Raw genomic sequence first — 13115 nt, 5'->3', positions numbered from 1 at the left:
AAATGTGACTAGATGTAAAGCATGCAGGCCTGAGCATTGGGGAAACAGGCAAGAATTTGTCTTGGTAGAAATTTGCTGTGAAAAACTCCCAGAGCAGAAGACAAAGGACGGGTTCAGTCCTTCTTGCTGGCAAGTTGGATGGAATATTGGAGTAATTTATGAAATAATGCTTTCTGATAACTTCTTGACTTCAGGTGGTGTAATTTTGGCTGCTGATTACTCTCAGCTGGAGCTGAGGATTCTGGCTCACCTGTCTGGCGACTGCCGCCTCATTCAAGCCCTGAATGGCGGTACCGACGTCTTTAAGAGCGTCGCAGCAGAATGGAAAATGATCGATCCCGAAGCTGTGGGAGACAGGACCAGGCAACAAGCTAAGCAGGTAATTTTAGGAAAAAAATTCAACAGCAGCTTTCTGGGCAGGAAGGTTCAGTGTTCCACATTGTAGATGTTTCTCTGTTTGAGTTTGGCCATGATTGTTCAGCAGTTGCTTTGTCCGTCCTCCCCCTCTAAGTACGTTCTAACTGGAGCTGTCGGGGTTATTTTGGGGGATGAGGGTGGAGAAAAGCAGCATGAATGGCTTGGACTCAGAAGGGGTCTCTCTTCTTGAATACTTGCCCTTGTTTCCATACACTTGCCTTCCAGTGGATCACATTTTGTTTTGGCTCTGCTTTCTCTGCATGGCTGACCAAACGGTTGTGATTCTTCACCCATTCCTCTGGCAGATCTGCTATGGAATCATCTATGGAATAGGAGCAAAATCTTTAGGAGAGCAGATGGGGATTGATGAAAATGAAGCTGCCAGTTACATTGAATCCTTCAAATCAAGATACACAGGTTTGGATATGTCTGTTTGGGAGCTGGGTAGTGGTAGTTGTTGTTTTTAATCCCTTCTCTCCATGGCTCTTCAAATCCTAAATTTGTCTCAACCTACTACTCATATCTCTTGAAAATGCTTTTTATTTTGAAAATGTCCAGTCATGAATGCAGCAGTTTGATACTCTGTAATGTTTTACTCTCTCTGGTTTTATTTACCTTTAGGACTTTGTTCTTTACTTACAATTAAATTACAAATTACAATAATTTTTTTTGTTATTTTAATTAATTAATAAGCCCTGAGGAGTCATTTTAAAGCTCTTTGGTTTCTGAATGAGAAACATGCTTTTCCTTATTAAAACACACAGCTTCAAATGATATGCTGTGAAAACTTTAGAACCATGCTTCTTATAATTTTTAAATATAACCATTTCTTTCTTCTGCTTTTGTCTTCTGCTTTCATGGAGTTTAAACTATTTTACATATTACCCTTTAATTTTTATCCAGCTGTTCAGACTAGCTCTCCTCTGTTTTGTAAAAGGACATGGTTGTTTTTCTAAGAAGCATGTTAATTTTTAGGAAAGATGTAGAGACAATAGAGCTGCAATCAGAAAAAGAATGGAGGGCAAATGGGACAAGAGGCAGCTAGCTCTGATCATAGGACTTGAAAATGAGCTGGAAAATTGTTTTCTGAAGATTTAGAGTTTGTTTCTTTAGGAAACAGATGCAGAAAAATGGTTTTCTGTTAAAATTCTGTTTAGTCTCCATTAATTTCTGAATAGTATCCCCTTCATGACCATTAGGAATGACTTCCTGCTTCTTCTCTCTTGGTATGTGTGTGTGCTTACAAACTGCAGTGTACCTTATTTTTAAAGTTCACTTCTTGTGCGTTTTCACTTGCTAGGTGTTGCCAGGCTGACTGCTAAATTACATACCTAATGAATTGACTTAGGCTGTCAGTCCTGATTTTGAATATCTCCTTTTACATTTTATATTTTGTAAACATGGAAACTGTCTGAAGTTAACTTTTCCCATTTTAGTACAGTTGTTACCTGAACTTGCAGTGCAAGTTCACTCTTCCCTGTCTCACCTTACTTTGACCTAAGTTTCTTTTCAACACTCTTGGTGGATTTGCTCCTTCCCTTGCAAAGTGCAGGGGGGTGATTTTCTTTCATCCTAGAATCTGAAGGGACGCAGCCTGAAGTCAGGCAGCCTGAGGCATCAAGGGCTCTGGCTTCTGCTTTCAGTTTACTCCCTCCCTGCTACTTGTGTTTCCAGTGCTGGTCCAGGTTCTGACCTCTCCATTACCAATAATAATGTGTGACCTTCTGTGCCCGGGCACTGGGCAGGATGGACTTCCCCCCTCCTTGTGCACAGCCAGATATCCTGACATCGTGCACTCTCTTCCACCTCAAAAGTCTGAACCGGTTTTGCAGCAGAGCTGAATGAGTGATGGCGTGCCTTTGTCCACTGATGGGGTCTGGGAAACGGAAAGGATTTCCCCTGTGCTGCTTTCAGTGAGAGGTCAGTACAGAGCATCAGCTGTGTGACAGAAAACTTTCCCTCTCCTTTCCCAGGGGTTCAGAAGTTCCTGAGGGAGACATTGCGGAGCTGCAGGAGGGATGGGTTTGTGCAGACCATCCTGGGGAGACGCCGCTACCTGCCAGCTATCAAAGACCCAAACCCCTACAGCAAAGCTCATGTATGTTGAATGCTGTGCCTTTCTTAAACTCTCTTTTAGTTTTATTTTTAAAATGCCAGATTTCTTTGTGTAGCCATGTCTGCAGTTTAACAAGGTTTGTGAGCCGTCTTAGTCATGACCTTCCACTTCTTGCTTAGCTCATTGTTCCCTCAGTCACTCTGTGAACAACAGAGCTTTTGTCATGGCCTGTTTGACGTCAGCCTTGTGTGGCTGGGTGTGCAGCTGTCATCGCTGTGCTCACCTCACTTCAGAACTCCCACGCTGGAGCTGCAGTGAGTAATTTATTGAAATCGATGGACATGGTTTTAAAAAGCCTCCACACAGAGGTACACTTTAACTCTTCAGGCTGAACTGCTCCCACTCAGTAGTCTTTGTATGTTACATGCTGTCAGCACTTGAACAAGAAAGGGCATGTAAGACCTGTATTTTTGGGTATTTGTTCCTTTTCTTATTTTCCCTGAAAGGAAAATTGCTCTAACTTCTTAGATAAATATTTACTTAGTATACACATTTGCACTAGCTTAATTTTTTTTTTCCAGGTAATTTTGGACACTTCTGCCATAGATTTACATCAGAAAGAGTCAATTGACTCCCTAGGAGGGTGTTTCTGTGGGGAGAAAGCATTATACTTCTCAGTAGGAAGCTATGGAATTAAAGACTAGAGTAGAAGAGGGAGGAAGTGAGGGAGTTTGTACTCCAAAGAGTTGACAGGGAAACAAGGAGGCTTTCAAAAAACTTTTGAAAATAATGGACAATTTGATCTGAAAAACACTTCAGCAGGAAGCTTTCTACATGTATCTTCTGTCCAAATTTGATTTAGTCTTTAAAATAATATTAAAGACCAGTTAATGAATTATCTTCACTTTCATTTCAGCATCCTCATAATTCTTTGCACATGTTTCAGCTCTAAACAGAGAAAGAAGAAACTTTGAATACAGTTTTCTTGTCTGAGGAGAGGATTGGTAGAGAAGTTGCTTGTGTAAAAAAAAATTGTGGTCTGCTGTGTTTTTGCACAGCTGTAATGCTCTGGCAGTAGGGATTTAGTGTGGCAGACCACATTGTCAGTCCATGAAGTCCAGTTTCTTGCCTTTGTTTGTCCATCCCTTATGGCTTTGCAGATAGGCAGAAGTGTCTTGTGGTGCTTGCATTAACTGAGATTTTTCCTCTCCCCTTGAAACTGTTACCATGGGTATAGTCTTCACCTTCTTGTGGGTGGTGACTCTTGCAGGTTATCACTCTTGATATTCATTAATTTTAAACTTGTGGAATTTTGTCAGGTGCCTGTAGAAATTTTGTGTCTGAAGCTAGTCTATAATGTTTCTTTCTCTCAGGCAGATAGGACAAACTCTTTATTTGGAATCTTTACTCTGTGTATATTTGGCCATGTATTTATTATTTTTAATTAACTAGATGTGACATGTTGGATTTGATTTTTTGGGGGTGAGTTTTGAGAACAACTCTGTGTGTTCAGGCAGAGCGCCAGGCTGTGAATACAACTGTCCAGGGATCTGCTGCGGATATTGTCAAAACTGCCACAGTGAATATTCAGAGACGCCTGGAAGCCTTCTCCTCTGTGTTCAAGTCCCATGGACATCTGGAGACCTCCTTCCAGAGGGATAAAACTGGTATGGTTGCCTCTTCTTTGCACACTGGAGCAAGATTTTCAGTGTCACTAATGTTCATTAAAAAACCAAAAACCAAACTGAAAAAAAATTAGTGCTTTTGGGCCTAGAGGTGGGAGAAGTTTTATTTCCTGACTGTGGTAAGTGTGTGTATAATGAGCAAAAAAGTCATCAGTAAGGAGGAAAAATGTCTGCTCAACAAACTGAAGCAAATGTGACCAGAACAGAGACTCTGGTTACCTCAGAGCAGGTCGTGCAAAGGTTGGCAGTGAGAGTTCATGTGTGATGTGTCTGCGATGCCACCACAGAATTGTTCAGGAGGAAGGAGGAGCTGAGCAGACACTCTGGCTTCAGAGGCAGTGAAAAAATTGAGAGGGATCACTTCTGGTTCCAAAAATACATTTTTTGGTTAGAATTAAGCTTGGAATTTGTTGGCTGGAATTGGATGTACGGAGACTTCCCAATAGTATTATGTGAAGCACTTATCACCATAAGTTCTTTCAGCATAAGTTTTTTCTGCAGATAGCAAAGCTGTGCTGGGCTGCTCATTCCCAGAGGAATGCCACAAAGACTTTTTTTAGCTTATTGTAGATGGTGTTTTGTTCATCAGGTGTATTTTAGAAAGACTACTGAAGAGATGGAGAGCTGTATTTCTTTGATAGTTCTTATGCTTCAATTGAAATGTGAAACTGTCTTAATATGAAGAGTCTGATTTGGAAACTAAATAATTAATGGCCAAATATCTAAAAATGTGTCAGGGGGTTTATTTTGGAGAGACCAGGTTCAGAGGTCAGGTAGGAGTAGGAGACATGAGCTTGGCAGAGCTTCCCACCCCTCCTAGGAGCAGCAGAAGCTCCTGACCTTTGGCCAGTGTAACTGTAGGGAGGTGAGCAGATGCATTTGTGACAGTTTTCCCCTGCTCTGATACTGAGTGTTTCAAGAACTGGAAGGAATTATTTTTCAGCAAATTAGAGATGCCATCAGAGGAGCATCCTGCATCATGTGGCTGCTTCAACATTGCTGCTTCAGTGTGAGGCTTGTGTGAGCAGCTGATGATGGCTTGAAACCCTCTTGTGAACTGAAGTCCTCCTGTTAGCTAACCTGAGAAATAAATAACTTTTGAGTCTCTGAGTGTGAGGTGGTGTTTGTTTATTTTAAAACACCAACAGCTTTTACCATGGAAGGTGTGTTTCATTTTTTTTTGTCAGGGAAGGCCCACCAGGATCTTGGTTTTGTCAGCTGCTTACTTGTTTATTCAATAACTGCTCTTTTCTTCCTTCCTCAGTTCTACTCAGGAGCTACAGTTTCAGAAACTGCATTTTGCAGGAGGCTGACTGCTTTCTTAAACTAGCCATTAAAATGGTTGTGGAAGAAAAGCAGAATCCCAATTCATTGCCAGAAAGAATGTTGTAAACCAGCTTCTGATTAAACTTTGCACAATTTTGTTTAAAATTTACTTTCAGAACAGATGGTTCAGGAGACACAACTGTCTCTTGCTTCTGTTCTGATTCATGTCTTTATAATGTAAGGCTGAAATGTGTATATCTAAAATACTTTTCATTAACATATTTTCCCTCAATAGCTGTACAAATATTGATAGAATAGCCATGATTTGTGGTTCTGTCTCTAGGCTTGGGCTTTTCCATTTTCAAGGTGCTCACGTTCTTTTTCTCAGCATTAGGAATGTGCAAAGGTTTCTGATACAAGAAACACAGTTTTGTGTGATGGTGCCTAACAAACTCTGCTCTTCACCTGTGTAGGAAGGCTGCTGAGGAGGAGGAACACAGGGATGCTACATCCCATCAGAGGAGGCTTCTTCATCCTCCAGCTGCACGATGAGCTCCTCTATGAAGTGGCAGAGGACGATGTCATCCAGGTACAGCCCTGCAGCTCCTCTTTCAGCTCTGCTGTGTTGTTGTATTTCAAACAAGCCTTCCTTCTAGGAGCCCACATTGTCTTCCCTCATCCCCCCTCCATGGGTGCTGAAAGGGCTGTGAAAACAAGGTTCAGCTGGATGAAAAAAGCATGTTTGCATGCTTGATCCCTTGATTTTTGGATTCAAGCCATCCCCATGGCTGAAGTTCATTTTCAGTTTGTGCTTTGTTGCTTGTAACAGCAGCTCATGCAACCTCTCTGTGAGGCTTGATGAGTGAAGTGGCTTAGTGTTGTTGACAGGTGTGGGGGGAAGTGTTTCCTCATCTGGAGGTATTTTTGCCTTCCTGTTTATGCTCTGGTGCCTAACTCAGAACATGCATTATAGCAGCTGTGGTTTGTGCAGGGAAAGGAGGATTTTATCCTTTTAGTGCTCATTTCCTCATTCCCTACCTGCTTGTCCTCCTGGTAGGAGCACTGTGGTGCTGCTTGGCAGCGGGGTAGGTACCAGGAATGTGCTCTGTGGTTTTTAAGTGCCCTTAAAATGTCTGTGTGTGTGTGTGCTCCTCCCTGAGGGCACTCCTGGGCACAGGGAGTCTGTGTGCCAGTTTCCAGGGGCAGGTGTTGGAGCTGGATGTTGGCAGCTCAGTGCTTCCCAAGTCCTGAGCATGGACACAGGGTGGCTGTGCTTCCATACCTTGGGGTTCCTTTATTCCCCTTCTGCACAGGCACTTTGCTGATGACAAAAGGTCATCTCCTGATGGGAAGCAGCAGCTCCTGGTCTGACAGAGCTTTCAGCAGAGCTGACTGGCCTGAGCATGCATGTATATATTAATAAATATGTGAAGGATATAAGTGACTATATTTTTTATTAATAATATCAATATGTTCATGTAAATAAAAACAAAAGGTTTGCTGTTTTTGTCTTGAATCTCAGCTTGAGCTTTTTCTCATTTTGCCAGCTTTGTTCAGACATCTGCTGCCTCAGTCTAGGCAGGCTGCTTTTGAGACTGAAAGGCTCCTAATATTCTTCCTGTAGAAGACTGAAATCCCCTGAGTATAGGCTTTAACATCTTTAGATACTGACTCCAGTTTATCATGGGGTTCCCAGGAGAACTGGAGACAAGTGAATGGATTTGCTTATTATTTATTGTATTTTATTTATTTCATTAACTACCTCAACCTCAAGAGCAATTATTACCAGCTTTTCTAACTCCCTTCAGATGCATTTCTCCATAGATTTTTCTGGGCAGTTGCTTAAACCAGCAGGTTTTCCTGCCTGCCCTGCAGCACAGCTGCTGTCCCTGGTTCTGGGTGCAGCAGCCCAAATAAGACATTCTTTGCTGGTGCCATGTGCTGGACTTGTGACCATTTTCAGAGAATCTCCTGTATGGTTCATGTTTCTTTTGATCTGCTGGGCCCCAAACTTGATCAAAGCTGGAGTGGTTTGAATAGAGTGGAAAATTGATTTGTGTGTCATGCAAGCAACATTTTCTATGTTCCAGAATTTCATTTCCTTGTTTTCTCACAGCAGTGTGCCTTGCTTAGGCCCTGTTCAGTTTTTAATCTCTGATAACCCCATTTTTTTCCTGGCCAGGCAGTTATTTTTCATCCTATTTTTGAGCAGTAGATTATTTCTGTCCTAATTCTCTACCCTGCTTCTTTCCACTCTGTACTTGTCTGTGCTGAATTACATCTTATTTCAAAGCACTTTTCTAGGTTATCAAGATTATTTTGAAATGCAGTATGTAGGGGCATAGGGGTTTGGAAGACAAATCTTCCCCTAGTTCTTCATGCTGATGTGAAGTCTTGTGCTCTGATCTCCTCAAATCCCCTCCTCCATTCCCCAGCAAAAACTATGGAGGAATTTCTATGGTGGTGGGGTTACCTGTCAGCAAATTATGAAAACACATGGAAGGGTCAGACAGGGTGAGGAATCACCATAACTTCAAAGCCTCTTTTCACTCTGCTGTGGAAAGGTTCATGGGATTGGTGTGGATTGAGAGATTCATTCAAATAAGCAATCCAGGACAGGCTGGATTCTGCACTGGGGCAGGAAAGGGGGTACCTTTGTCCAAGACAGGTTTTTACAGTCAGGAGGAAAAAAATCCAGCCTCTTGTAATCCAAACTGCTGCAGAAAGAAATAATTTCTGGTCTCCTAACTGTGTGTTGAAATGAGTGTTTTCTTAGGAATACCTTTGGAGAGCAGAGAACAGTTACCTCATCTGTTTACTAGAGGGCAGGAGTTGCCTAAACTAAATAGTGAGGGGGAAGCTGGGCAGTATTTGTAGCACCCACATGGAATGTGACCTGCTTTCCCAGAGGTTTATAATTTGTGTTTCACAGAGTGCTTTTCAAGCTGGCACAACACGGAGGAGCCACCAGTCTTTGCTTCTGGCAAATTTGTTTTGTGTCTTGCTTTCAGTAGCTTGAAGTTTTCAGAACAGACTCCATGAAACACTTCAGAGCTGTGCAGCTGAGTGAAAGATGAGACTCTTCAGGACTCTCAGGTGTTTAACAGAAAGTTAATCTTGGTCCCTTTTTTGAGTAATCCCAAACACTGCAGAACCAGTCACAGCTCTGTGCTGCATGAAATCTCACTGGCTTTATACAGTTTCTCCATTCATAAGCACTAATCAGGATTTGGTTGCATTCCCACTGGTGGTAAGTCAGTGCAAATAAATGCAGGATAGGATTCCAGGTGCTTGTCTGCCCCAGCTATTGACAGAAGCCCAGAGCACTGAGGCTGTGTCTGTGTCTGATGCCTGACGTTTTCTTCCAGGTTGCTCAGATCGTGAAACATGAGATGGAAAACGCCATCAAACTCTCAGTGAAACTGAATGTTAAAGTGAAGATTGGCCCCAGCTGGGGAGACCTGCAGGAGCTGGAGCTGTGACAGTGCTGTGTGCCTGTGCCACGGGGCTGGGACAGTGACAGTGCTGTGTGCCTGTGCCATGGGACAGTGACAGTGACAGTGCTGTGTGCCTGTGCCATGGGGCTGGGACAGTGACAGTGCTGTGTGCCTGTGCTATGGGGCTGTGACAGTGCTGTGTGCCTGTGCCATGGGGCTGGGACAGTGCTGTGTGCCTGTGCCATGGGGCTGGGACAGTGACAGTGCTGTGTGCCTGTGCCACAGGACAGTGACAGTGACAGTGCTGTGTGCCTGTGCCATGGGGCTGTGACAATGACAGTGCTGTTGCCTGTGCCATGGGGCTGGGACAGTGCTGTGTGCCTGTGCCACGGGGCTGGGACAGTGACAGTGCTGTGTGCCTGTGCCATGCAGCCAAGGGCAGTGCAGGCACTGGGCAGGTGCAGCCTGGGGTCACTGCGGGCGGTGGGATCCCCCGGGCTGGGCTCCTGCTGGCAGGACACCCAGCTGCCCTCTGAAACCTGGGGGGGAGCTGGCATGAACTCACCATGCCAAACCATCCAGAGCTCAATCAGAGCACTGAAGCGTGTTTAAACTGGGAAATTATTAATTGTTAAAAGAAGGATATTTAAATGAATTCTGTCAAGGGTGCTTGATTTTGTATAAACCCCCAAAGCCTAATGAATTTATTACATATGAAATGAGCTGGATTACCTTATTAAAACAAGGTGCAAACATAATTTGGCAGTGCATGTGTATAATTGTCTAGGGCAAAAGGAGTCATTGTGATTGCACTTGATGTAGAATTTTGCAGGCCAGGATTATCTTGTGCTGGATTCTGCTGATGACACTCATGTGCTGAAGTGGCTTTACAGTTGGCTGGATTTCTCACTGAGCAGCTGTGCAGCCTTCACAGTGAGTGGAACCTGTGCTTGGTTGGCCTCTGACATTTAAGGAAGCATTTTGGTGACTGACTGCTGTAATTCATCCTACTGCTACCTTGCAAAGTGGCCTCAAGAGGAATATTGTTTGGAATCTCTTAGACTCAATACAAAATCACCAGCAGAAACATTTTAAAGAATGAAGCTCAACAAATTGGTTAAAAACTTCATGGCAACGCATATTTTTCTGAAGAAGAAAACTATCTCAGTCTGGCCAGCTGACATGGCAGCCTTGCTGGTGCTTGAGGGGAGTTGTTACACTGTGGTGGTAACTGTGGCTCTTCCTTCAGAGACCATTCTCCTCAGGAAGCCTCACACCTGCCTGTTGGAGCCCCCCTAAAACCTGCTCAGATTTCCCCCACTCTGCCTCAGTGTCCTTGGCTCCGACCCTATGATGAGGCAGAAAGGTTTCCTGGGACTTTGGCCTTGTCCAGCTGAGCTGGGATCAGATCCTTCAAAAGAAGGGGCAAGGAAGGAGCTTGCAGGGAATTAATCTGCCACTGTTTGGCATCACTCTCCCCACTAATACCTTCTGGTCTGGCTAAATCTCACATCACAAGTTTTCATTTCCCTTCCAGACAGCTGTGATGGTTACACAAGTTCAGCTGCTTTTGTTAACTTCACACAATGCCTGACCTTGAATTCTGTAATTTTCATCGTCTAGCCCTTGTATCTCACAAGAAAGGGAGGACAAGTGCCTCCCCTCATCTTCCTTATGCCTCTAATTATTGTATCCTGTCTTTTTCTGCAGTTCCTCCCTAATGCAATCAATCTCCGTCTTTCCATTCTTGCCTCCTGTGAGAAGTTTTCAAGCCCCTAATTATCCTTTCATTTCTGAACTTCTGCTGGGTCCTTTTTAAGCCGTGTACTTTTGAAGTTGATGTTTCAGCCTGATCTGAGAGGATGCACACTGGCTTTCAGCAGCCGGAGAGGGGCCGGGCATCGTTAACTTCAAAGGGCGCTTTGGCAGGGCCCTTATCCCGGCATCTCCGAGGGCTGGAGAGCACAGGGAGAGCTCTGAGATGTTCATGGAGCCTCCTCCTCACAAAGGCTGCATCCCGGGCTCTGATCCACCTCCTGCCTCTTGTGCAGCAAAGCAGACGCTGAGCCAGAGCCCCAGGTGAGGCTGCCTTGGCTGCCCCTCTCAGCGCTGCCTTGGCCTTCTTTGCTGTTCTCTATTCCACCTTACATCGGGATTTTTTGTTTTCTTCCTGCCTGCTCCATGCCATGGCTTTCTACACCTGTCACCTGATGGCTGAGCTCTTTATCCACAGCATTGTCTTTTTTCTTACTGTATTAAAGCCTTTGTTGCTAACAGATCTGAGCCTCAGCCCCCTGGTGCCTGACCATTTGTGTGCTCTGCCTGTGAAGATGCTGCCTTGGGCTCGTTATCAATTCTCATGGCCTAAAGATTTCCTGTCCTGGGTGTCCTGCAGTGACACACCTGTGCTGCATTCCAGGCCTCGCTGGGGCTGCTGTCATTTGGGCTGCTTGTTCCTTGGCACAATACAGTATTTCCCTCCCACACGCTGCCTTCAGAGCTTCCCAAGGATGGATCTCACACGGATTTCTCAGCAAGCTCTCTAGAAGGGGGTGATGCTAATCAGTAAGGGGATTAACATGTACCCAAACTTATTTTGACTAACAAACTCGATGGGCTCATTTTAATTAAGCAATAATTGGGAGCAAATGAGAAGATAAGAGGTAGCCACTGTGGCATTTGAGTTGTTACAGGAACTGGCTCTGAGCTGTTTTCTGATTGCTGCTATTGCATTCCTCAATTCTGATTAGACTTTAACTCTTAGCGAGACTGAGCAGTGGAAGCAGAAGAGGGCAAAGTCAGGTAAGCAGAGGCACTGTCCAGAACTGCAGAAAAGGGTTTATGTTGTTTTCTGAAGGTGGTAAGAAGGAGCCTGGCTGCTCACATTACTTACCTGGTTTTGTCTGTGGGCTTCTTTCCCCCCACCTCTGATTGGCTGAGGGCATTTTGTTAATTCAGGACCTGATAACCAGGGTGCAGGTGAGTCTCAGTCTGTGTGTAGTCAGGATGGGATGCATCTGGTAGTGTTTGTTCCTCAGCTTGTTTGTGTGTTTGTCCCTTCACAGCCCATGCCAGCCTCCTGTCAGCTGGCACAGCCTGGCACAAGGACAGATGGATGCTGCAGGAGGGGTGAGAGTTCTGTTTGTTACAACTTGTTCACAGCCTTGTCTCCTGGTGCACACAGAATTCCTACTAGTGCCCTTGCCTGGCTGCTGCACCAGCAGGGCTGTGCCTGCCTGCCAAAAGAAATCCAGCTGGGATGCAGTCCTGGCAAACAGCTCTGGTCACTGGGAGTGCCTTGTGTTCATGTGATGGGAACCTGCAGGACCCAGCTCCTCACAGGGACAGCCTGGTCTGGTGGGTTCCCATCTCCTTTCTGCTCAGAATGACTCAAATGTGCATTAATGGCCACTGGTCCAGGGCAGGACTCGCCTGGCCTTGGTAGCAGGAACTCACACCTTTGGTGTTTGCTGCAGCCTCTCGGTCCTTTTCCTCACATGCAGACCACAAGCTTGTCTCTCTCTGGTTTTCTGCTGCAGCTTTCCTTTCCTAAACCCTGGTACTGGAAGCAGTGACAGGCAGGTGACACAAAATGGCACTGGTAATCTGATCGGATTGGGTCCTTTTCCCTTTCTCCCGTGCTGCCTGCGTTTGATGGAGAGAGCTGTACGTGGCTGACAAGAGGGAGAGGGGAGCTCAGCACGTGTGGCTGGCACTTGGAGCTTCTCCTGGCACAGGAATTCCGAGGTGCTGCTGGGAGGAGCCCTTACACTGAGCCCGTCCTGCCCTTCCCAGAGCTCACCCTGAAGTGGGAGGGACAGGGAGGGCCCTGGTCCTGGCTGGTGACATTCCCTGCACGGCAGTCAGGAGCTCCGTGTGAGCTCCCTGCCATGGAGCATGGGAACATCAGCTGGGCAAGGGTTCTGTCCTGGCAGGAGCTGCTGGAGGAAGGGAGGTGGCCATCCCCACCCCAGCAACAACCAGGACTGCAATTCTTGTATTCCTGAATGAGAAGTGAAAACTCCAACCAAAAGGCTTTACACAAACCATGCACCTTTGAAATACTATAAACAATGTAGAAGTTGAAAAAAAAAGAGATTACACCAACTAGTATCAATTCTTTCCTTTATTTTCTTTCCCCCTGTTTGTTTTTTTTTTTTTAATTTATTTTTTGGTTGTTAATGGGGGCTTGAGACAGCCTCACTTTCAGATGCCTTAGCTTTGTGATACTGATTTAGGATACCTGTGGAAACA

At 45.0% G+C, this 13115-nt stretch overlaps 1 protein-coding gene across 2 annotated transcripts in view; it reads left to right on the top strand.

Annotated features, from left to right (window-relative positions):
* The window catches only part of POLQ (DNA polymerase theta), a 53746-nt gene extending 43872 nt beyond the window's left edge, over nt 1-9874 (top strand). The window contains exons 25-31 of one of the 2 annotated variants that reach the window (XR_012578948.1): nt 195-379; nt 723-834; nt 2391-2515; nt 3987-4140; nt 5898-6013; nt 8793-8957; nt 9281-9872. Coding sequence is in view for 1 of the 2 variants with exons in the window: in XM_026792812.2 (XP_026648613.2) it covers nt 195-379; nt 723-834; nt 2391-2515; nt 3987-4140; nt 5898-6013; nt 8793-8906 (806 nt within the window). In the remaining variant the exon portion in view is untranslated. Of the gene's footprint in view, nt 1-194; nt 380-722; nt 835-2390; nt 2516-3986; nt 4141-5897; nt 6014-8792 lie in introns of both variants that reach the window. The other variant, XM_026792812.2, reaches the window with a different exon arrangement.
* The last annotated feature ends 3241 nt before the right edge of the window (nt 9875-13115 follow it).

The sequence above is a fragment of the Zonotrichia albicollis genome, chromosome 2, assembly GCF_047830755.1.
Source record: "Zonotrichia albicollis isolate bZonAlb1 chromosome 2, bZonAlb1.hap1, whole genome shotgun sequence".
Classification (NCBI taxonomy): domain Eukaryota; kingdom Metazoa; phylum Chordata; class Aves; order Passeriformes; family Passerellidae; genus Zonotrichia; species Zonotrichia albicollis.
Note: the sequence above shows the minus strand (reverse complement) of the source record. Positions and strands in the feature narration are given on the sequence as shown.